The following is a 23409-nucleotide window of genomic DNA, read 5'->3' as shown; positions in this document are numbered from 1 at the left end:
ACTTAACTTGCAATGAGGGGGTGGGTTAGGGTGAGTTTAGGGTGAGTTTAGGTGAGGAATGAAAAGCATAAAGCTCCCATTCATTCCTCATTTTCTCACTTTGAGTTTATGAGAGTTGGAGAAGAGAAGAGAGGAGAGGAGAAGAGAAGAGAGGAAAGGAGAGGAGAAGAGAGGAGAGCTTGGAGGAGTGAAGAAGGAGGAGCTAGGAGAAGGAGGAGGAGCTTGGAGCAAGAGCTTGGAGGACTTCATCTACAAGAGCTAAAGAGGTAAGTTCAAACCCCAAACTCCCTTGTTTTTTTGAAAAAAAAATTGTATTTTTCTCCTCCCTCTCCTACTCTTTCCCATTGTTTCTACTTGCTCCTTTATTTACAGGTTGTCCACCACCTATATCCATATTCCAAGATGGTGTTCTTTTGGCTTCTATGTATCATTCCACTCTTGGTTTTAATGATGGCAAGGGTGAGGAATAGAGGGGAAGAGGAAGGGGATGAACTTGGTCCTAATAGTAGTGACCCAATGTATGATGAGGAGGAAGGGTTTGAAGAGGAAGGGGATGAACTTGAAGGGGACACTGAAGCACAAGATGGGAAAGGTACATCAACACCCTTGTGGAACTATGTGACCAAACTTGATGGGGGAAAGGGTGGTGGATCTTACAAATTTGTGTGCCCTCATGGTTGTCATGGAGGAAAACCATATACGGGTTCATATACCCGTCTGAGGAGGCATCTTTGTGGGGTGCTGGACAGTGATGAAAAAAAGGGTTCTGTGGGGGTACAAATTTGCCCAAACATTTCAACTGAAGAAAGAAGAAAATACATCCAAATAGAGATGACTGCACAACAAAAAAACAAGAAACAAAAAACTCATTCTGAATCAAGTGCAACCTCTAAATTTGGTAGTTGCCCATCTCCTCATGGTACTTCTGCAACCTCTGGAGGTAGAAGAACAATAGGGGATTTCCTTAATGTTGCTGGGAGGGATGATGTGGATGGAAAGATAGTCCGTTTTCTTTGTGCTTGCGGTGTACCATTCAATGTGCTTCGCTCTCCCTATTGGCATGACATGGTAAAGGCCATCAGTGAAGCCCCAAAAGGATACAAGGCCCCCAACTATGAGAAAGCTAGAACAGTGTTATTAGAAAGAGAAAAAGCTAAGGTTCAAAGAGCTTTGACACGTTTTACACATGAGTGGGTGGATTCTGGGGTATCCATTGTATTAGATGGGTGGACAAATATTAGAAACCAACATTTGATAAATGTTCTTGGTGTTTCTTCTAGTGGTGCAGTATTTATTGCATGTCATGACTCCTCCTCCATCAGTGCAACTGCACAAAACATTGCAGATCTCCTATTGAAATCAATCAAAGATGTTGGTCCGAATAATGTGGTTCAAGTGATCACAGATAATGCAGCAAATTGTAAGGCAGCAGGAAAAATTATTGAGCGTACTCATCCACACATCTTTTGGTCTGGGTGCCTGGTTCACACATTGAACCTTTTGATGCATGATATTGTGAAACACAAAGATTGTGGGTGGATTGCTGAGGTTTACAGGAAAGGGAAGCAGCTCATTAAATTCATCACAGGGCATACAAGGGTAAACTACTTCTATGGCACTTACTCCAAGTTGCAATTGCTTAAAATTGCAAAGACAAGATTTGCTAGTTATTACCTCACCTTTAGGCGGCTAGTGAGGGTGAGACAAGCTTTAACTAATCTGGTGTGTGCTGAAACATGGGATGAAATTAACACTGACACAGATGGTGCTAATGTAGTCAAGGACACTGTTCTTGACAGTTACTTTTGGTCACAGGTTAAATATGTTTTGCAATTCACCAAACCAATTTATTACATGATCAAGTTTGCAGATTCAGATCGACCAGTAATTGGGGAGGTGTATGAGCAAATGGATAGCATGTTGGGGCAGATTAAAGACATTATTGAGCCTAGAGATACCACCTTGTACAATTATATTCGTGTAGAGGTGCAAAACCGATGGGAAATGCTAAATATTCCATTGCATGCATTAGCATATGTTTTGACACCTAAATACTATCATCCATCATGGCTTTCAACACTAGCACCTGGGGGGGGAAGCAGGAAAAAACCACACCAAGATAGAGAGGTTCACAAAAAATATATGGCTGCATTGAGTAGATTAATCCCTGATGATGAGGAGGCTGCATTGGTACGGAGATAGGTGAGCAACTATACGCTCAACACTGGTCCATTTGGGAGCATGCATTGTAATGACCCATCATTAATGTAGAGAGCACGAGAATATTAGCATGCATACGATGCATGCATATGATAGCTACATATGCATGTATCGCATGCACTGCACTATTAACTATATTCTAAGTTACCTAAAATATTAAATATCCTGACACTCCTTCATATAGAAAAGTCGCATTCAACCAGCAGCGCATAATTCTTAATACTTCATGATTAATGAGCGATTATCAATGATATTAAGTTTAAAAGTATAAAGTAAAGGAAAAGGGTTATAAAGAAAATAAATGTAAGGAATTATGTAAAGCCTAAAAAAATCAGGTTATATAATTATCTATTTAAGAAATTTTAAAATAAAGTATATATTATTAAAGGGATAATCTAAATCAAAATAAAGCATAGGACAAATAATTAAGCATATGACTTAAGACTTTAATTAAACATATAAAAAATTATAATCAAAGTGAAAAGGCACATGTTAAAATATCTTGAAGATGAAATTCGATTTTGCATGTTAAGAGGTGTCATTGAGAAAGAAGCGGTGGGCTCATAGGTGGAGGGAGCAACCACCGTCATTAAAGGGTACATAAGGAGAGGTCGAGGGCAGAGAAGGGGGGTGTTCTTGCCCTGTGAGTGTATTCGCTGTGAGGGTATTTGCTGTGAGTAGAAAGGAAACTGATGCGGGTGCCATAGGAGGAGGAAGGTGCTGTTGGAGGAGGAAGGAGAGGAAAATTACACATACTGGTTTGTGAGCCTTACTTGTTTTGAAGTTTCTGGGCACGGGGGAACGGTATGCATCGGTTGAGAAGCATACTGGGTCGAGTATCTAGGTATACTCGATTTGGCTGGGTGGTTTTGGTTATTCAGTAATGAGAAAGCGGGAGCAGTTTTGAAGCACCCTCACCGCAACAGCAGTAGCAAGCCAGGTAAGTATTTCTTCAAATCAATACTGGCTCTTTATTTAGCTAGGTCACTACATATGGTATCAGAGCAATCCGTTTAGTTTTTTTTTATTCAGTAATGTTTCAATTGAAGCTCCTCTTTTTCGAGTGCAGTAATTGACATGTCATATGAATTTGTTGGACTTTTTGAATGTTATTTTCAACCATCTTTGCTTGAGGAGAATAACACCTGAGATCTTTTAGTTGATTCTGCAATTGTGTCAGTAATGTTTCAACTTTCAAGGCTCTTTTTCTTGTGCAGTAAGCTTGATGTAATCTAAACTTCGCTGGAATTGCTAGAGATCATTTTATATCATTTTTGCTTGACAAGAATAAATCTGTGGTCACTCAGCTTTTAGTATATTCTGCATTGGTCTATTTCTCAGTTTATAAAAAAAAAAAAAAAAATATTACACACATCTCTGATGAGCACAAGGCACACAAATATTGAGATTGGATTAAGTCAATGTGCTATAGTAAGTCAAGGTGATAATTGTAGTTTTGATTTCTACCAGAATTCTGCAGTTACCTCTGTGAATTGCTTATACCTGGAAACCTTTTTCTTTTAATATATGGTTATGCCACTTAGCTTTTATCTAAAAATCTGTTGGAAATTAGATTCATCTTCTATCAAACGGAAATGTCCTTGAAAATTAGACATGTTCTTTACCTATCTTATTTTGGATCATGTTGAAAACATTTAAGGTGAATGTAACTTCATTAGGGGAATATTTTAATTTGATTTAAGTTTGTCAACATTTTCATTTCCCTGATATTTTACGAGTTTCCTAAGTCCTTACAGTCCCTGGGTGATGTAAGCACCTACATGATATTTGCAACATTGTATGATATACTTGAAATTATTCAAAAGACGTAGATTTAAAGCAGAGGCTACTTAAAGCTGTGAATTCCTTGATGATATGATATGGACTCCTTGATGCTGTGAATTCCTTGAGGATATGGACTTCCTGATGATGATAATATGGACGAGATTAACTCCTTGAAGAGTTGAACAAAAGGAGTTGACATATTCTCTAGAGATAAGTACCTTCTTGAATATTTTGATGTTATTCTCTTGTATTGGTATACTTTGCTTGGATGGATTCGTTTTTATTATTATTTATGCTCCTATGACAAACAATGGGTAATGATGTTTATATTCTTACAATCTTCTAGATATTCATTTTAATGTTTAGTCATCCTCCTTTATAATTACCAGGGGACTCACTCCTCTGTACCTGTCAACAGCGTAGATATTTCTCTTTGACTTCTCGACATAGGAGATGTATTTGAGTTTGTATAAATTATCCTATGAGACCTTTCTTCAAGTTGTATGAAAACTTCTGTAGGTGTTTTCTTAATAGTTTTTACTTCAGAAAATATATACAGTGGACAGATAACATTCAAAAGAGACCTCTAAAGAGTCACATATAATATCTTCCTTACTCAAAATTACCCCAAGTGACTGTGTACCTGTTAAAAGGTTCCATGAGCATAAATTCAACCCATAGGGCCAAGGTATTGAAAGAGTACTACTATTTAAACATAGAGCAATGTTCGGTGTATTATTGTTAAAGGAAATGTTCAGTTCAAAATATGTTTTCCAAACGTGTTGCATACCATACTTGAGCTAGGTATTTCAATCAAAGTATATATAAAAGAACACAACAAGTAACAGTATTGTTAAAAAGAAGGAATTGAGATTTGTCTTCGCTAATGACTATCCATATGATGCATTTTGTTACCAAGTAAGACAATAACCCAGTTAGTTGTTACTGGAGCAGACGCATTCAGATCAATGAAAGTTTGGAACATAACGGTATGTGTTCGTAAGATCAAAAATCAGGTATCAGTTAGCAATTTAAAGTCATGAGTTTTATGCACAAACAAATTCACGAAAGAATGATTATATTATGAATATGAAAGCTAATGACATGAATAGATTATGGCAAGGTATGTTATACTTTAGATAACATGTATGAAATATACATAAGCTATGTGTTTTTGAAAATATTAATGCACATGTTATAAATGCATGGACAAGTGTTTATGATTGCAGATAAAATCTCATTACCGAAATGACCACGTGATGACAAAAACTTCAGAACAATTAAGGCTCAAAGAGATTCCATGATAGGGTATTAACCCTGATTCTACTGGGAGGGGTGGAGGTGTTGCCCACCGTTTATCCTCCGAACCCTGGAGTCATGGGAGGACTGTGCGAGTCACGCTCCCCTAGACGTGTGATGATGACTGCCAGATGCCTACTAGGGATCAGGTCGGTATAGCCAACGCTGTCACCCTTGGAGTTTATGAATGGTAGGGTCAGTACAACTGACGCCATGGCATACTCCAGTAGAGGACGGATAGGATGGGAGCGGAAGAGATTAGGAAGGATAGGATGATGTAGTGATAGCCTGGGGGGGGGCCTGATGAAGTAGGACATGATCATTAAGTTATAAACCTAAAAGTATTCAAAACACCAATTTTATAGTGTTCTCACAAAAAAAAAAAAAAAAAAAAAATTTAACCTCAATACTCAATCCGAACAAGAATGTACTAATCACTATTATAAGTATTGAACTCTAACTTCGGGACGAAGTTTTCTGAAGGAGGGGTGTATGTAATGACCCATCATTAATGTAGAGAGCACGAGAATATTAGCATGCATACGATGCATGCATATGATAGCTACATATGCATGTATCGCATGCACTGCACTATTAACTATATTCTAAGTTACCTAAAATATTAAATATCCTGACACTCCTTCATATAGAAAAGTCGCATTCAACCAGCAGCGCATAATTCTTAATACTTCATGATTAATGAGCGATTATCAATGATATTAAGTTTAAAAGTATAAAGTAAAGGAAAAGGGTTATAAAGAAAATAAATGTAAGGAATTATGTAAAGCCTAAAAAAATCAGGTTATATAATTATCTATTTAAGAAATTTTAAAATAAAGTATATATTATTAAAGGGATAATCTAAATCAAAATAAAGCATAGGACAAATAATTAAGCATATGACTTAAGACTTTAATTAAACATATAAAAAATTATAATCAAAGTGAAAAGGCACATGTTAAAATATCTTGAAGATGAAATTCGATTTTGCATGTTAAGAGGTGTCATTGAGAAAGAAGCGGTGGGCTCATAGGTGGAGGGAGCAACCACCGTCATTAAAGGGTACATAAGGAGAGGTCGAGGGCAGAGAAGGGGGGTGTTCTTGCCCTGTGAGTGTATTCGCTGTGAGGGTATTTGCTGTGAGTAGAAAGGAAACTGATGCGGGTGCCATAGGAGGAGGAAGGTGCTGTTGGAGGAGGAAGGAGAGGAAAATTACACATACTGGTTTGTGAGCCTTACTTGTTTTGAAGTTTCTGGGCGCGGGGGAACGGTATGCATCGGTTGAGAAGCATACTGGGTCGAGTATCTAGGTATACTCGATTTGGCTGGGTGGTTTTGGTTATTCAGTAATGAGAAAGCGGGAGCAGTTTTGAAGAACCCTCACCGCAACAGCAGTAGCAAGCCAGGTAAGTATTTCTTCAAATCAATACTGGTTCTTTATTTAGCTAGGTCACTACATGCATGCAATTCAAGATCGAGAGCATTTTTCTGCTCTTGAGTGGTGGAACATGCATGGAGGGGGTACTCCACTTCTACAGAGTTTGGCATTGCGGGTGCTATCACAGGTGGTAAACACTTCTTCTGCAGAGAGGTGTTGGAGCTCTTATTCTTTCATCCACAGTGTTAAAAGGAACAGGTTGAATTTAGACCGGGCAGAGAGCTTGGTTTATGTTCATTACAACTTGCGATTGTTGTCCCATTACTGTGAAGATGCAAAGTCTAATAAAGACTTGTTGATTTGGGACAAGAATCCAGAGGAGCCCAATTTGGAGGATGGAGTGTTGCGACTAGAGCAATTAGAGGATGCTCTTATCCAGGTATGTCCATTGTGGTATGAATTTTCCAATTTTCCCTTATAAAGCATTTCTCTAATTCATGTTTTTAATTTTTTTGTTAACTAGTGTTTTTTTTTTTTTGCATGAATTTTTTGAGCGATTCTAGGATGATGATGACCATGTTGATATGCCACCACCCCCACCCCCATCTGGTCCCTTGGTTCCTAGGTTCCATGGTTCAACACCAACAGCAGGGGGTTCTTCTTCATCAGTTCCAGTGCCACGACTTACACAGGGACCATCTTCTTCATTGCCACCACGTGGAGGCCTGCCATCACGTTCTATTCGTGGTGGAAGGAGGAGAGATTAGTAGATATATTCACAATCTACTTCTTTTTGTCATAGATTACTCATTAGACTTGTAGACTTGTGAATTTGAATTTTGAACCTTTTTGGCTTGGCGGTGACCAAGTGACATATTTTGTAAACATTATTATGGACATGACAAATGTTGACAGTTGCTCACTTGCTAGATAAATCATAATATGCTCTATGTTTTATGTTTTATAATATGCTTAAATGTTTTATGTTTTATAATATGCTTAAAAATTTGATGTATGTTTGTAATAGCTAGAATATAGATGATTGTTGTACATACTAGTAACTACAATGGAATCATGGATGCCATATCTATCTTGATTTATGCAAAAATATGCATGTTTTCATGTCTTCTACAATTAATTTGGTATTTGGGATGTTTGTTTTGAGTATAAATGCAAAAAAATATAAATATATATATATATATATAGCAGACGCTTCCGCGGACGCTTCGCTTCCTAGATTTTTGGAAAATGACACTTCCGCGCTCCGCGCTTCCGCTTCGCTCCCGCTTCGTGCAACATTGAGTGGAACCATGCAACCAAAATCGGGGTTTCCCATGAAATACCACCCCTAAAGCCAAATGGTCAGTAAAAGAGATCCCACGAGGCTAGAATGCAAGGTTAATATCCAAAATGGGTCTAGGGGGCAAGGGCATAGACCTAAGCCATTCTTTCTGCCGAATCCCCCCATTAATCCATGCCCAGAAGTTTCCATGATAAGCAAACTACAATACTCAATTACCAAATGACAAGGCATACCTTTAGGTTCGAGAGGCCTACCTTCAAACATACAATCCTGGCAGATGGGTGAGGGACCACATGGTCGGCTCAGGTGGCAGAGAAAAGGCACAATGAGCTAGCTCGTGGCTGCAAGGGGCTATTTGTTTCCAACTGAGGACCATCTTGGAGAAAAAAAAATTTCCTAGGGATATCACCCACAAAATGGTAGGTAACAGGAAATATTTAAAAATTGGTTAATAATCTAATTAAGTCATTTCTAAGCATAATTTCCAGAAATGATTTATGGGTTTTGGAGATCTCCTGCGTTCTAGCCTTTCCACAAAATTTTGTGGCTAGAACACATCTGATGCTACAAGAACGAACAACGACCACCTAGGGCCTAGTGAGAATTGGCTAGGAAGGGATATTTTGGCTCTTGGAAAGTCTAAATATCTAGGGAGGAGACATTGCCACAAAATCATCCCCCTTTGGTAGGCATTCATTCCAATTTTATCCATAATTTTCCTTGCCCTAGTTGTTTGCCCTGGGAAAACCCTAGTTTTGGTTTAACTTCAACTTGGGGGCTTATTGAGGGTTCTATGCGCCTTAACCTTGCTAAAATACATTGTGGGAAACCCTTTCTCTCCACCTTGACCTTTGGCCATACCAACTCTCATCCTATTAATCAAGCCCTAGGCCTTGTGTTACACAAATTTGGCATCCCTAAGGAAAGTGAATTACCTTCACTCATTGATTGGAGCCTTGTACTTAAGTTGTATCTTTCACTTAGAAGCCTCTAGGTCATCTTACACCTTTATACCTAGAATATCCCTTATAGGTGACCTTATATCGAGACTCCTCCCATTGGTGAAAATCCATAAAGAGTAGGGGGTAATAGCTGTCGTGACAATGGGTTACTACATCATTGTTGTCACTTAGTCTAATGCTAGCTTTGTAGGGTGCCCCTCTCCAAGGCTTGCAAGATTTTGACCTCTTTAAAGGGGAAATTCTGATACAAATATAAAGTGGTAAATAGAGTCAACTTGTAAATGAGGTTTGGAGCAATTTGTAGGTGATTTAATTTGATTTTAAACATCGTGAGAACTTGACTTGTATACATATGACTTAGAGCAGATCTTTATCAATTCCATTCGGAAACTATTTCAAAAGTGGTGCCCCTTTGGAATGATTGTTCATCTTAACTTTGAGGACACTCCATTTTGAAGCCCCAAAACATGGGATTCTTGTGTAGCATGTTTCATGATCCATGTTGAGTATCTCAAACTCAGGTTATTGAGATAGCTTGGAGAAATGTGTATAGCAATTTGAATGGCCAAATATGCATAATCAAGCACACATCTACATGTGGAGGAGCGTTTGGGATGTTATTAGCTTGGTTAGTGGAAGGAAATCAACCCTTTGGAGGACTTTTTGGAATTTGGGAGCCCCTACTTGTCATCGCTTGTGGGAGTGATGGTGCCTTGATGGCTGCTTGCACGTCTTAAAGGATTTGTGACTGTGTTCTTGGGGTTTTGCTTGAGCAGTAAGAGGGATCTATTAATGGGGTAGGCTTTCTCATATGAGGCTTTGGGCATTAGGGTGTTGTGTGCCTGCCTTGAAGGAAGCTTTGAAAGAAAGTTGGCAAGATGTACATCATTGAAGGGCCTTTGGAGGTTGAATGCTATACCAACAACCCTCTCTACCCATGCATTTGTGGCGATGGGTCACTTTGTGAGGGCTTATGCCCCTTTATTGTTGTACATGTGGCGTGAATACCCCTAAATTGTATTGTTTTGGATTATTTGATTGATGAAGAGGTCCTTTTTCCCCTCCATAGGGTAGAATAGGGGGGTTTTAGCCGAGAGAAGTAATATTTTATTGTGAGGGAAGTTGAGCACCTCCTCTATATATAAAGATGCACTTCCTCTCATTTTGTCTTGGAGTTTTGGGGGAGAAATCCTATAGTTAGTCTAATATTTTCTGCACTTTTTACGTTGTAAATTGGTTATGAATGTTTCAAGTTGAGCGGACTTCTTGAAGCAAAATTTGGATGTGGAGTGTTTTGTTTTTGTGATGAATGACTCTATGGTTTTGATGGAATGCTTGGCTTTCAAAGTAAGTTATCATATGTTTATTTTTATGTTATGAAGATGAATGGTATCTTGATTTCATGGTTAAAAGGTTGAATTGGTAAGGGATCTTGGTTTAGCTCTCTTGTTTTGATCCCCTATTTAATTGACTTGGGGGAGGAATACCTAAGTTTAGCTCTTTCTCTTTTCATTTATCTCAAGAATTGAGTTTCCTAGGTGTTGACCTTGCCGCCTACACCTACCTACAGTTAGTGAGAAAAGCTTTTAACCCCACAAGGTGTGGTTGGTGGCAAGGAACCTAGAGAAGGGGTTGCCACCTATTCCCAACTCTATCTGTTTAAGCTATCTCCTAGACTAGCTATGGGGGTTGGTCCCTAAAGGAAAACTAAGTTAAAGATGTGAGGTTTCTAGGAAAATTGTTAAAGTGAAATAGATTACTTTTTAAGATTTATAAGCAAATGTGATATGCGCAATAACCATCAACAACCATTGATACATAAGATAAACATAACGCATATGAAAAGATAGAGCCTTTAAAGTATTACTCTAAAATGAAAAGATATTTTCTTAAAGTAAATGGAATGCTTTCAAATGGAAAGCAAAAGTAATCTTGAAAATGAAACAAGAAACTGTTAGCACAAGATATAATGATTCCTTTAAGATATATAAACCAATGATAAATCAAAGCATGCAAAAATATCTTGCCAAAATGAAAACAATTAGTAATCTACTTGGAGAATGTAAATGAGATGATTCTAGTCAATGTCTATCAAAGTAACTTGCCTTCAAACATTAAACAAGCATATAAGTAAACTTGAAATATATATTCAAATTGTAGACTAGTGCCTTCAAGTAAACAATAGCTTGCCCAAAATGAGATTAAGATACAAATGATAGAGAATTTAAATGTTAGACCAAGATACAAGATGAAATTAAATTTGCAACATAAAACAAGTAGTACTTGAAAATGAAATGCTCAACTTACAAGATACATCAATCATTCATGAGCATAATGACCATCAAAATGATAACATGAAATGGAGTTGCAAAAGTAAACAATATTCCAAGTACAAGAGAATTAAATTGTTGCAAAATTAAAGAGATTACAATGCTTGCATCAAAAGTGCTTCTTGAAATGATATTTGCATGTGAAACTTTAAACCATCAAGATAGCAAAAATTTGAGAACTTTGCAAGTAAAGTAAATGTGATGAAAAAGTGCTCTTGGTTTATTTTATTAGTTGAACTCTAAAAGCAAGATTGCAATTGAATTCTAATCCTCCGACCTCACCCTCGCCCAAAATATTTGGATCTCACAATGAGGAGTCAATAGAGGTAGAGGGTCCCTAAAAGTCTATTCAACCAACTTAAGTTGGAGGTAAGTTTTAGTGATGCTTGGGGCATGTAAAATCTCTAAAAGTAAATTAACAAAATGAAGGAACTAAACTTCAACTTGAAATATATTTGTTTGACATGAAATAAAATGTTGCTTTGTAAATTAGAATTTGCCCAAATACTTGATGCATGTAAAGTGTGCTCAATGGTGAAGCATAAGTAAACTTGGAACAATATTCAAGCCAAATAAAATCAAGTTAAAGGTGCTTGCATGCAAAAAATCTGAATTTGCTATGAAAGTAAATGAACTTAAAACTTGTAGCAAATCAAACTAAATAGCATGCAAAATGAGTGTAATGCATGGTTGTGTTAATTAGCCAATTAGATGAGATGCATGCAAGTGAAAAGAGATCAACAAATCAAACCAAAAGTCCTCTCCCAAAGCTAAAGAGATAGGGATTCCAATAGGTAAAATGTATGCTCCCAAAATCAGAAATTTTATTAGTTGTTACAAGAGGGAAAAGCCAATGAAGCCTCCTCCAAAACCCAAGGAAAGTCTTCACAATTGAGCTTTAAGCCATAGACCTTTCCTTGCTGAAAAATTTCTGCAATTTGAGGCCCAAAAAGGCTCAACAAAATTCAGATTTTATAGGAGGAGAAGAGAGGCTAAGCCTCTTCAATGCCCATGACCAAGAGAGAGAGAGAGAGAGAAACCCAAGATAAACTCAGCCTCACCCAAGAAGAACTCAGCCTTGCCCAAGAGGAACTCGGCCTAGAGATGGAAATAGTCTCGAAATTAGAGCCCCAAGGTCCTACATGCAAACTTGTAAGTAGTTTGGAGATGAATCCTGCAAGTTGCTGCAAGAAAACAAGTTAGAAATGGGCTACAAAACACAACAAGTATTAGCTCAATAAATTACAAAATAATCTACAAAAGGCTAAGCCAAAGAGTATGAGTAAACTCTCATCTTTGACTAGCCATGGTTTAGCTCTTTGAAATAGCAAGATATAAATAAATGAAGCATGATACTTGAAGAGTAAATTTTTAATTGATTTTGATGCAATAAATAAGAGCTTAAAACTTAAAGAAACCCCTGCAAGATAAATCGAAATTGATGAGACTTTGGAATTTAACACATGTGGGTTCTCCTTGAATATTTCAAGAGTGGGTTGGTTCCTCCGAGAACTTCCCCTCACGCTTGAAACTTGACCAAAGAAAGATTCTTCTACAAAACTTCACCAAAACCAATTAGATCCACATGAAATTAAATAAATGCAATGGAGAGAATTTCTAGAGATATATTTGACATCACTAAAATATTTTTCTTCCTAGAGCAATTAAACAATTCTTATGCTAATATGAGATAGCTGCATATCAACATAACTCGAAAGCATGAAAGAAATAATAGCATGAGGAAGTAAATAGAAACATAATAACAAACATGTCAAGAATTTACCATATGCAAGGAGAAGAACACCTCACAAGTAACCCCAAAGTCTGTTGTATTATATTGCAAATGCGTGTACAATCCAACAACGTGTCCTCAAGCCCAATAGCTCATATTACATGATACATATGAGAGCCCATGGCTCTATTATATAGAGAGTTTGGAGCAAATCCCAAGAAAGAGCAAGTCGAGTTCCAAGTGGAGATGAGAGAGACACCAAGGTAAATCGAATTCCATATGTGGTACTCAAGGAAAATCAAATTCTCCATGTGGTACAGTAAACAAATCCATGAGTGAACCAAAGCAATGAGATAACTCCAGTCAAACAATCCAAACTCGAACCAAGTGTTGCCACCTCAGATGATGATCCCAAAGAAGCTCAACGTAGGCCCCAAGGAAATGTGTGGTCCCTTCCAAGAGAAACTCGTAATTCTCCAAGTGAAGTGCTAAGTGTAGAAGCACTGGAGCTAATAGTGAGATAAGTCCCCACGAAATCCTCAATCCAAATATTCCATCGAATATTCCTTTAGTGCATGAGCTTCTCCAAATAATTCGATTTTCCACATAGGCAACTGTTGCATTAACTCCAAGAAATTCGATTTTATGAGATATTGGTGCATTTATGATGTAAGGTGCTCAGTCATCATCCACATGTCCTTTGACTCAACTCTTTGACTTAGGATAATTTCCAAGTCATTCTGTCACATGGAATAATTTATTTTTCTTTATTTAATTTATTTTTAGCCTAATTTATTGCCACATTTTCCACTAAACTTAGGAAAAGTGGGTTTTGGGGGTCCTAAACACATTTTTGACCCCTCAAAGTGTGTCATAGTAGAAAGTTGAGGGTGAGAGGTGTAAATTTTATTACTCATACCCCATACAACTTCTCTATACATCACTTATTACATTACAAATACAACTTTTATTACAATTTCCGCCCTGTGGAAAATCTAAAAAATTAAAAAATGACCACCTAGACCTAACCAAATTCCATGAAATTTTTTGTGTGATCTAGTATGGTAATAAACATTGACCCTAGACACTAGGACTCACCCAAGGCCTCACCATCAAGCCGTACTCTGGCTTTGGGGTATATTTGGAGGAAAAAACTCAATTAATTATTAAGTCCTAGTAGGGAGATGATAATTAACCAAGTGAAAAAAAAACCTCCCAGAGTAATACTCACTTGTTGGCAAGGTCCCAAGCTACCTAGGCCTGTTACATGACTCAAAACTCATCATACTAGCATCACTTATTACAATTCCCCATAGGGTGTGGAATCTGGGTACAACAAAAAATGATGAGAAGAAGAAGTAGACTTCTTTTTTTTTTTTGTTAACAAGAACGGTTAATGTATTTATTGCCAAAAGTGGAGCAAGCTCCTATTACAATCGAAAGTAGCTTCTAAAAACTGAGCAATGAGAATGAGCTGATGGTAGTCCCTTGTCCTAAGTTTAAATTCATAAGTTTTGTGAGTTCTTTGGCTATTCTTGTTTCCTGTCTTACATTTTATCTCTGGAAGAGAAAAATTTGCGACCTTTTCCTTATGTTTTTCTTTTTGCTGTTCCTTAAGTTTGTCGTTCCTTCTGCTATTGTTCGTACTGCTTGTGTTCCTTTGGCCTGTTGTTCCTTCAGTTGCTGTTCCTTCGGATGTTGTTCCTTCTGTTGTTGTTCCTTTGGCCTACTGTTCGTTCTACCGCTGTTCCTTCTGCTTGCTACTCCTTCTGGTGTTGTTCCTTCTGATGATATTCCTACTAATTGCTGTTCTTTCTGCTGCTGTTCCTTAATCTGCTTGTTGTTCCTTTTGCTTCCACTTTTGCTATTCCTTCGACTTGCTGTTCCTTCGGATGTTGTTCCTTCTTCTGTTGTTCCTTATACTGTTGTTCATTCTGGTTGTTGTTCCTTCTGCGGCTATTCCTTCTACCATCTGCTGCTGTACATTCTGGTGTTGTTTCTTCAGCTTGATAGTCCTTGTGCTTGTTGTTCCATCTGCTTGTTGCTTGGCGATCCTGAGTGTGACTTTCAAGGTACCAAATACCACTCTCTCTCTGAAAAGTAGATCTACCTTCTGTAGATTGTCTAAGGCAAAGGATGAATCGAGCAGGGTCCTCCATTAAGGCTAAGATTACCTTGAGTCAGCAGGCAACCTTTATTTGCCAGCGAGTCTGCTTGTTTGTTTAAATCCCGCAGAATATGGTATGAGTCGACTGTGTCGAAGTCTTTCAAAGTGTTTCGAATTCTCTACAAGGTTTTGTTTAAAGCTGGGTTACTAAAATAATCTTCGGAGTTTAAGAGCTTTATCAGAAGCTCCGAGTCTCCGAATATTTGGATTGTTTTGTATTCTAACTCCTTTGCAATCTAGCAAGCTTTTAGGAGGCTGTAACTCTCTGCTTGATTGTTCGAACTTATGCCTAGGCCCCAACTGAAACTGGTTTTTTTCGATCTATCTGGGGAAAGAATCAATCCCCCTGCGCCTGCAGTGCCTGGATTCCCCTTGGACGCTCCATCAAAGAAGATAGTGGCTTTTGGGGTCCCCTGCCACCACTTAAGAAAGTCACCTGTAGTGAGACGCAGGCGCCAAGTAGGATCTTTCATCGGTTTGTTGATTGAATCTTTCCTTTCTCCTGGCACGCAGGGTCCTAGCCACGCAGAGACTTCTGCAGATAATGTAAAGGCAAAAGCTGGTTTATCTATTATTTCCAACAAGAGAGCTTTTACTTTGGCAGCCACTTCCACTGATTTCGGGATCCTATTGTTAAAAACACACTCATTTCGAGCCAACCACACTTTCCACCAAAGGAATTTTGGAATAGCTTGCCAAATGTTTTTCCAACCTGCATTTTTAGTTTTTTTCTCAAGGTTTTGATCTGCCCAAGAGGTGTAGAGAGTAACAACTGAAATCTGAGGGGGTGGGTACGCTAAGTTCGTGGAGGACCATCTTCCAAACTTCTTGTGTGAAAACACAGTCAACCAATAAATGGTCAGAGGTTTCGATAGCAGAAGTGCATAGGTAGCATCTAAAGGGCCCGTGGAAGCCTCTTTTATTCAGATTTTCTCCTGTTAGTGCCTTTTTATGCATGAGTAACCAAGTGAAGAAATTCACCTTTGGAAGGCAAAAGGGAGACCAAACGGATTTCCAGAGCTTCGGTGTTAGCAAAGATGCATGTGTGGCTTGCAATGAGGAGAATCCTTGAGTTGCTGTATAAATTCTGGTTCTTCCCCACCCCCATTTATCTTTGGATGTCCGATGGACAGGGGCGAGGCCAGAAAGCGCTGCACAGAGCAAGTTTTTTTGTGTGTTCCAGAGGATCAGGAACCCCTGGGAAAGTCCATCCTGCCCAATTCCCTTTGCTGTCCCAAGAACATATGTCTACCAGCCGGAGAAGCCCTTTGTTCACTAGCTAGATCTTTAAATCGTTACAAGAATTTAGGGTGGCCAATGGGGCATTCCCTTGAATGGTGTCCTCCCAAAGTAATGTTCTCTGCCCATTACCCGATATTTTGTATAAATGCTGCTATATATGGTCGATGCTCCTTCTGACTAAATTCCATATTGTTGTTCCTGTTGGAGTAGAAGTAGTTGTGAGGTTTCTCAAGGAGCCTCCCTTTAGGTATTTCTTCCAGAGGATCTTGCTGGAAGGATGGTTTTTATCTGCATACAATTGCCATATGATTTTTCCACCAAGAGCCAGATTTGCTAAGCCTGGGTCCCATATCTGTAACCCACCTTGCTGGAGTGGTCTATTCATGATATCCCATCTTACCAAGTGTAACTTGCTTTGATTGCCCTTGCCTCCATTCCATAGGAAGTCCCGAAGGAGTTTGGAGATCTGTTCCGAGATAGACTTAGGAGCTAGCAGAAGGGAGGACTGGAAGATAGACTTAGGAGCTAGACTTAGCCTCCCCAATGTGCTATTTTTGCTTTTATCTTACTAATTACTTCAGTCCATACAGAGGGAGGGCTTGGTCCCAAGGTTAAGGGAAGGCCTAGATATTTGATCTTTTCCCACTTGTCATGCCCAGGGAATCCCAATATGCAGGCAATTCGAAGGATAGTTGGGTGATCTACATTCTAGCCATAAACCACACTTTTTCTTTTATTGATCAAGGCTCTTGTGATTAAACAGAAGTGTTGAAGGATTTCTTTGAAAGCCTTTGCTATCTTAATTGAGGCCCCTCCCAAAAGGAGAGAGTCATCCGCAAAGAGGGCGTGATTTATAGGGTCCACCCCTCTTGCTGCCTTGATACCTGGAATAGTGCCTACTTCCATTTCTGCTGTCAGCTTTCTGCTTAGGGATTCTGCCAACAAGATATAAAGAAAGGGTGACAATGGGCATCCTTGGCGGAGCCCTCTAGAAGCTTGGAAGAAGTCAGAAGGTCTGCCATTGACCAGGGGGGCTATCCAAGGTTTGTGTGTGCAGGGTTTTATCAAGTTGACAAAATCAGCACTAAAACCGAAGGAGAGGAGGATTTTATAGAGAAATGAGAGTTTAACTCGGTCAAAAGCATTTGACATATCCAACTTGATGAGCATACCTTTTTCCTTCCGAGAGTGGCTAGAGTGGAGGGCTTCTTGCACTTGGATCACATTGTCTATGAGGTGCCTTCCTTTGACAAAACCGCCCTGCAGAGGGGAGATCAGGTTCCCTAACAGAGGCTTGAGTCTATTGGCTAAGAGTTTGGCAAGGATCTTGTAGGAGGCATTGCATAGAGAGATTGGCCGGAATCTGTCGAAAGTCTCAGGGTTAACTTCTTTCAGGATAAGGGCAAGGAAGGTGGAGTTGGTGCACCCTCCCACTTTGGCTTTCTTTTGGAAGGCTTTTACCATTCTGAGAAGATCGAGTTTTATTACATTCCAGCAAGCTCTGTAGAAATGTATGGTGAAGCCGTCTAGCTCAAGTGCTTTATCCGACTGCATTGAACAAATGACATCAACTCTCTGTTTTTCCGAAAAAGGCTTCATTAACCCAGTGTTTACATTTGTAGTGACAAGAGGGGGGATGTTTGACAGAAAGTCGGCAGTCAGGTCGTCATCGGAAGAACCATCCTCCTGGAACAGATTCTAATAATGGGTTGTGGCTACCTGTTTTATGAGAGACTATCCTTTGATAACTTCCCCCTCCTTGATAGATATTTCGGAAATGTGATTCCGAGAGAGTCGTGCTCTGCATTGTCTATGAAAAAAACTGTGTTTCTGTCTCCAGCTTGGAGCTAGAGGCTGCGAGACTTAAGGCGCTAGTATTCCTCTTCTTGTCAAAAGGAAATAAAGGAATTGAATTGGGCGTTCTGTTCGGTGAGTAGCTGAGCTTTGGTGATTTCAGATCCTTCCATGCCTAATTGAATCTCAGCTAGAGCCTGAACTGTCTTTTGTCTATGACTCGTAGGAGTGAAAAGGGGTTTTTTTGCCCAGACTTTTAATGCAGACTTAGTGTGTTTGAGTTTCTGTTCCCACACGAAGCTGGGGGATCCTTCAACTAGTTGTGCCCAAACGTCAGCCACTATGTCCATAAAGCCCTCTCTCGATACCCAAAGAGGGTTGAATCTAAAGGGAATAGGGCCCAAGTCCTCCTCTTTCTCTATCAGCAACGAGATGGGGTTATGATCAGATGTTAATTTGGGCAGAATTTTTGAAGAGATTAAATGGTTCCCCTCTAGCAGAGTACTTTGAACTAGAAACCGGTCTAAACGGGTAGCAATGTTGGCATTACCAACTCTGTTGTTGGTCCAGGTATAATGACCTTTCTTAGGTTTGTGGTCCAGAAGGTCCCATTCGAGAATCAAAGACTCCACTGAGGCATGGAGGGGATCTTTACCCCTTACATCGCCTTTTTTCTCGTGTGGGTCTAGAGTGATGTTGAGATCCCTCGCCAGAATGATGTTTTGGAGGGCATAGATTTCTAGGAAGTCTGAGAGAGAATTCCAACAATCCTTCTTTTCCAAAAAATTAACAGGAACATAAAGATTGAAGAGAGCTAGAGAAATCTTACTTGGGAGGTGAAGAAGATCTGTATATATCCAGTGTTGGGTTGCAAAAGAGCTTTTAAGCTAGAACATATCCTCCGAGCAAGGCCCCCTGAAGTACCTCTGGCGCTGACCGCTTTTCCTGAGTTCTTTTTCCATTTGGTTCGACTTAAAGATAGAAGAGCATCTTCTTCTATCTTTGTCTCTTGGAGCAGGAGAATGTCTGAGGTTTCCATTTTTAATAGGTCTTTTACTGCTTCAGCTTTCAGAGGGTTTCCCAGACCCTTGCAATTCCAAGAGACAATCTGCATTATTTACTAGAGGGGGGCGGTGCAGACCCACCCTTTGGGGGTCTGGTCCTTGTGTTCCTGCATAGTGACATTTCGATTGTGGACTGACTGCCCTGCATCTTTAATCGCTTCGCCTCTTCTTCTCTGATCTCCTTGTAAGACTTCCTTCCTGCCTTTTTGTTGGATTGCTCAAGAGGTTCATCTTCAGAAGAACCAGGGCTATCTATTAGCTTTTTCTTTTTGGTCATTTCTGCATAAGAGGGTGGGGAAGTGGCGCCTACTGGAGGGCCTTGATTTTCCTCTTAGATTTCTTCTATACCAGGGTTTCTGAAATGGCTTCTACAGACTGTTCCTGAGATCCTGAGTTTATTTTTGCGTTTGCTGTCTGTTCCATATTCTGTTGCACCTCTCCCTCTTCAAGTTCTGGTTGGTCTTCTGGAGGGTTTAAAGCAACAAAAGGATTTGTTGAGATGGTGGCATTTGCAGTGGCTTGATCTTCGGTTAAACTCTTCCCAGCAGAGGGTCCACCGGTCTCTAGATTCCCTCCTTTCCTTTTCGCTCTGGTGGTCTGTTTAGTTGTGGTAGTTTTTCTGGCTTGTGTCCACTGTTCACCCTTTTCTTTTTCATATTCTTCTTCAATTTTCTTCTTGCAGTTTTGAGCAAAATGACCATAGACATGACAATGTCGGCACTTGAAGGGGAGCTGTTCATAATCTAGTTCCTGAATGTGAGACCAGCCAGCTATGGTCAACTTGATCGCCTCAGGCAATCCTATCTCCAGATCGATTTCAACACATATTCTGGCACACGAATATTTTTCTCTCCTTTCAACCATGTCAATGTATTTTCCTAATTTGTTCCCGATTGTTTCCATAGATTCTGGGTTCCAACAATGAAGAGGAAGATGGGGTAGCCTTACCCAGACAGGGACAGCTGAGAAGAAGAAGTAGACTTTAAAAACTATGGTAATATGATAATATTTGATGGTACAAGTGTCCTTTGGTACATCCTTGGGCATGGAGTCTTCAGATAGTCATCAAGTGCCACTCCAGTGGTCAACACTCGGTAAACAAGGCTAGGAGACCTTGGTTTAGCTCTCTTATTTTTGTCCTAGATTCATGATTAATGAGGTGAGAAACCTTTTTTTAGCTCTCTCACCATTGTCTTGTGAATCTCATACATGATCTCTCTCTTTGACACTTTATCCATGATTTTTGGGCTTGCTTTTGGGCACATACCCACTTCATGTCTTGAAGTTTGTGCAAGGTGGTATTTCATCTACATGATACTTCCCCTCATATCCCGCTCACACAACTTTCAACTCAACTTTTGCCTATTAAACCCCCTCCCGAGTTCACCATTTTCCCATATCAGGTCCAAATTTCTTGGCATTTTCAGTCTTCAAAGTAATGATTAAACTTATGGCACAAGAAAATTTTGAAAAAAAATTAAAATCAAAATACAAAAAATTTGCATTAAAAAATACAAATCTAGATGATATATAAATGGTAGATCTCCTACAATCCACTAAAAATATATATATAAAGAGGGAAACTGATAGGCATTGCAAAACCTATCAAAAATTTGAAAAAAAAAAGGTGGAAATTATTATGCATGCTTGCAAATATATCATTAGCTGTGGGAATCAATTCCCACTCCACAATAAGTTGATGATGATAAATAAAAACACTCTCCCCCTGGAAAGATGAGGGAAAACTAATGGGAAAAAGGAAAACCTATAAAAAATCTAAAAAAAAACAAAAACAAAAAACATTGGAAATTGTTTCCCATTCCTGCTAATGCGTGCACAGTTGAGGGAAGTCAATTTCCTCTCCACAATAAAATAGTGATGTCAAATGAAAATGGTCTCTTCCTAATCCTTGGATCAAGGAAAAATGCTCTCTTCCTTCTTTGCTCTCCAAACCCTATGCTCTGTTTCCAAAATGACAGGAAAAACCAAAAAATCGCTTTATATGGGTCTGCCCTTAGCTTGGTGATATTTTTGGCTGTGGTGCGATAATATTGCGAGATTTAAGAGAATATCACAATATTTTCACCAAGGAAAATATCACGAAATTCTCAGCTGAGAATTTCGTTTCCAAAAAATATCATGAGATATCATGATATTGACTATATTCTTGCGATATTGGCAACATTGAGCATAACAATTTGTACAACAAGTGTAGATTTGGACAATGACATGCTATAGTGGAGCATTGACAAGGACTAAAAGGTTAATTTTTTGATTGACATGTACATTTGATATGATATATTTCTATTTTCATGTTCTATGGTGTTGTTTATGCCTATTAACTTGATGATGGCACATGTGCATTTATTTGGATCCATGATTATACACATGCGGCTAGTTATTATTATTGCATGTATATGTAATTTCAGATGATGCATGACTTACTCATCAAATTCCTGAAGTTACTTGAGTGGGTTTCCTATTTTGATTTTGAGCTTGATAGACCCAGGGCAGAAACATAGTGCTGCAAGGTTATAAGGCAAGTGAATTTCTAATTCCTTCATGGGTTACTATTCATTATATATGACCAATTAGGACCTTTTGATTCTTAGGAGTTGTAGAAGGCTGTTTGCTTGAAATGGCCCGTTGTTCTCCACGGCTTGTAATACCCGTAAATGTCAAGAAGAAACCATGGGAGCAAGAAAAGCCTCTGCACAACAGGTGGCATCCTGATATTCCTGCTGTTGCGGAAGTTGTAGAAGGAGAGCTTTTCAGAGTGGAGACAGTAGATTGGACTGGAGGAGCAATTGGAGATAATAGTTCCGCAGAAGATGTCAAATGCCTTGATCTCTCCACTGTGAGTTCAATTCTTATCATTTAATTGAGCCTTTTCATTATCTATGAACTTGCTTGGCAGTGTGTTCTATGCCTATAATTCTCATTTTTCACCATGGTTTCAGTAATTGGTGAAGGGATACTCCTGAAATGTGTCATGTTTCCAGGTGCACAACCTTAGTGGTCCTATTAAGATTGCAGATGCAAATGGCATATCTGCAAAGCCTGGTGATATTCTTGTGGTTGAAATCTGCAATTTGGGTCCTCTTCCTGGAGATGAATGGGGGTATACTGGGACATTTGACAGAGAAAATGGTGGTGGTTTTTTGACTGATCACTTTCCTTGTGCAACAAAAGCTATTTGGTACTTTGATGGAATATATGCCTACTCTCCTCACATTCCAGGTTCATAACCTGTCCTTTTCTTCCTTGTATATGTATATCTTCGAGTTGCTGCTATTGTACACTTGTTTGAACGGGCACTTGATAGTTCGTTGAATGAAAGAGAGTCATTTTTTTATATGTTGTGCAGGTGTTCGGTTCCCAGGCTTAACTCACCCTGGTCTAATTGGAACAGCACCGTCGAAGGAACTCCTTGATATATGGAATGCAAGGGAGGCAACCCTAGAAAAAAATGGCTCACATTCTATCAAACTCTGTGACGTTCTACATACACGACCCCTTGCAAACTTACCAATGGCAGAAGGTGCTGTCCTTGGAATGGTATAAATCTCTGGTCCATAATAAGGATTTTTTCCATCTTTATATTGTCTGTTAAGTTATTTTATCTCCAACTGAACTGCATATAATTCTCCAAAGTTTCTGATTATTTCCTTCTGAGCTCAATTAGTTAAAGGTAGGAATGTAACCCTGTGCTAAACAATTTGACTCAAGCCAAATAAAAATTTAAATGAGAAAAGAGAGCCTGGACCCAACATAAAGAAAAAAAATTGATGCTGAAAACACTAGCCAATATACCATCGTAGAAATTTGAGTGGACCCAAATTTCTTTATTTCCAGGATTTGTGCTTATCCTGGAAAGTGACAAGTTGTGCCTAGAAAAACCAAAGTTTGTAGATGCCTGACCTATTACCAGAATTCAGTAGTTTTCCATAGCTGCAATGATATGCATGTCATTCATAATTTGAGTATTTAACAAAATCCATTGTCAAAACAATTCATATATCACAACTGGAATACAAATAGTGAGAATTCCAACAACACTGACCATGCCAGTGCTAAACAGTAAGCAGAAATGGACATGCTTGTTCCATAATATAGAACTGTTGTAATATCCC

General features: G+C 39.0%; 1 protein-coding gene across 1 annotated transcript in view; it reads left to right on the top strand.

Annotated features, from left to right (window-relative positions):
• LOC149224878 (uncharacterized) overlaps nucleotides 1-23409 on the top strand; it is a 203146-nt gene that overhangs the window by 38112 nt on the left and 141625 nt on the right. Inside the window, exons 2-4 of the mRNA XM_089386311.1 lie at nucleotides 21889-22133; nucleotides 22279-22516; nucleotides 22644-22834. Coding sequence (XP_089242437.1) covers nucleotides 21915-22133; nucleotides 22279-22516; nucleotides 22644-22834 — 648 coding nt within the window. The 5' untranslated portion in view covers nucleotides 21889-21914. The remainder of the gene's footprint in view (nucleotides 1-21888; nucleotides 22134-22278; nucleotides 22517-22643; nucleotides 22835-23409) is intronic.

This window comes from Pinus tabuliformis, chromosome Q (genome assembly GCF_031772625.1).
Source record: "Pinus tabuliformis cultivar Carrire ecotype Pingquan chromosome Q, CPIR1, whole genome shotgun sequence".
NCBI classification, from domain to species: domain Eukaryota; kingdom Viridiplantae; phylum Streptophyta; class Pinopsida; order Pinales; family Pinaceae; genus Pinus; species Pinus tabuliformis.
This window is presented reverse-complemented; position numbering and strand designations above follow the sequence as displayed.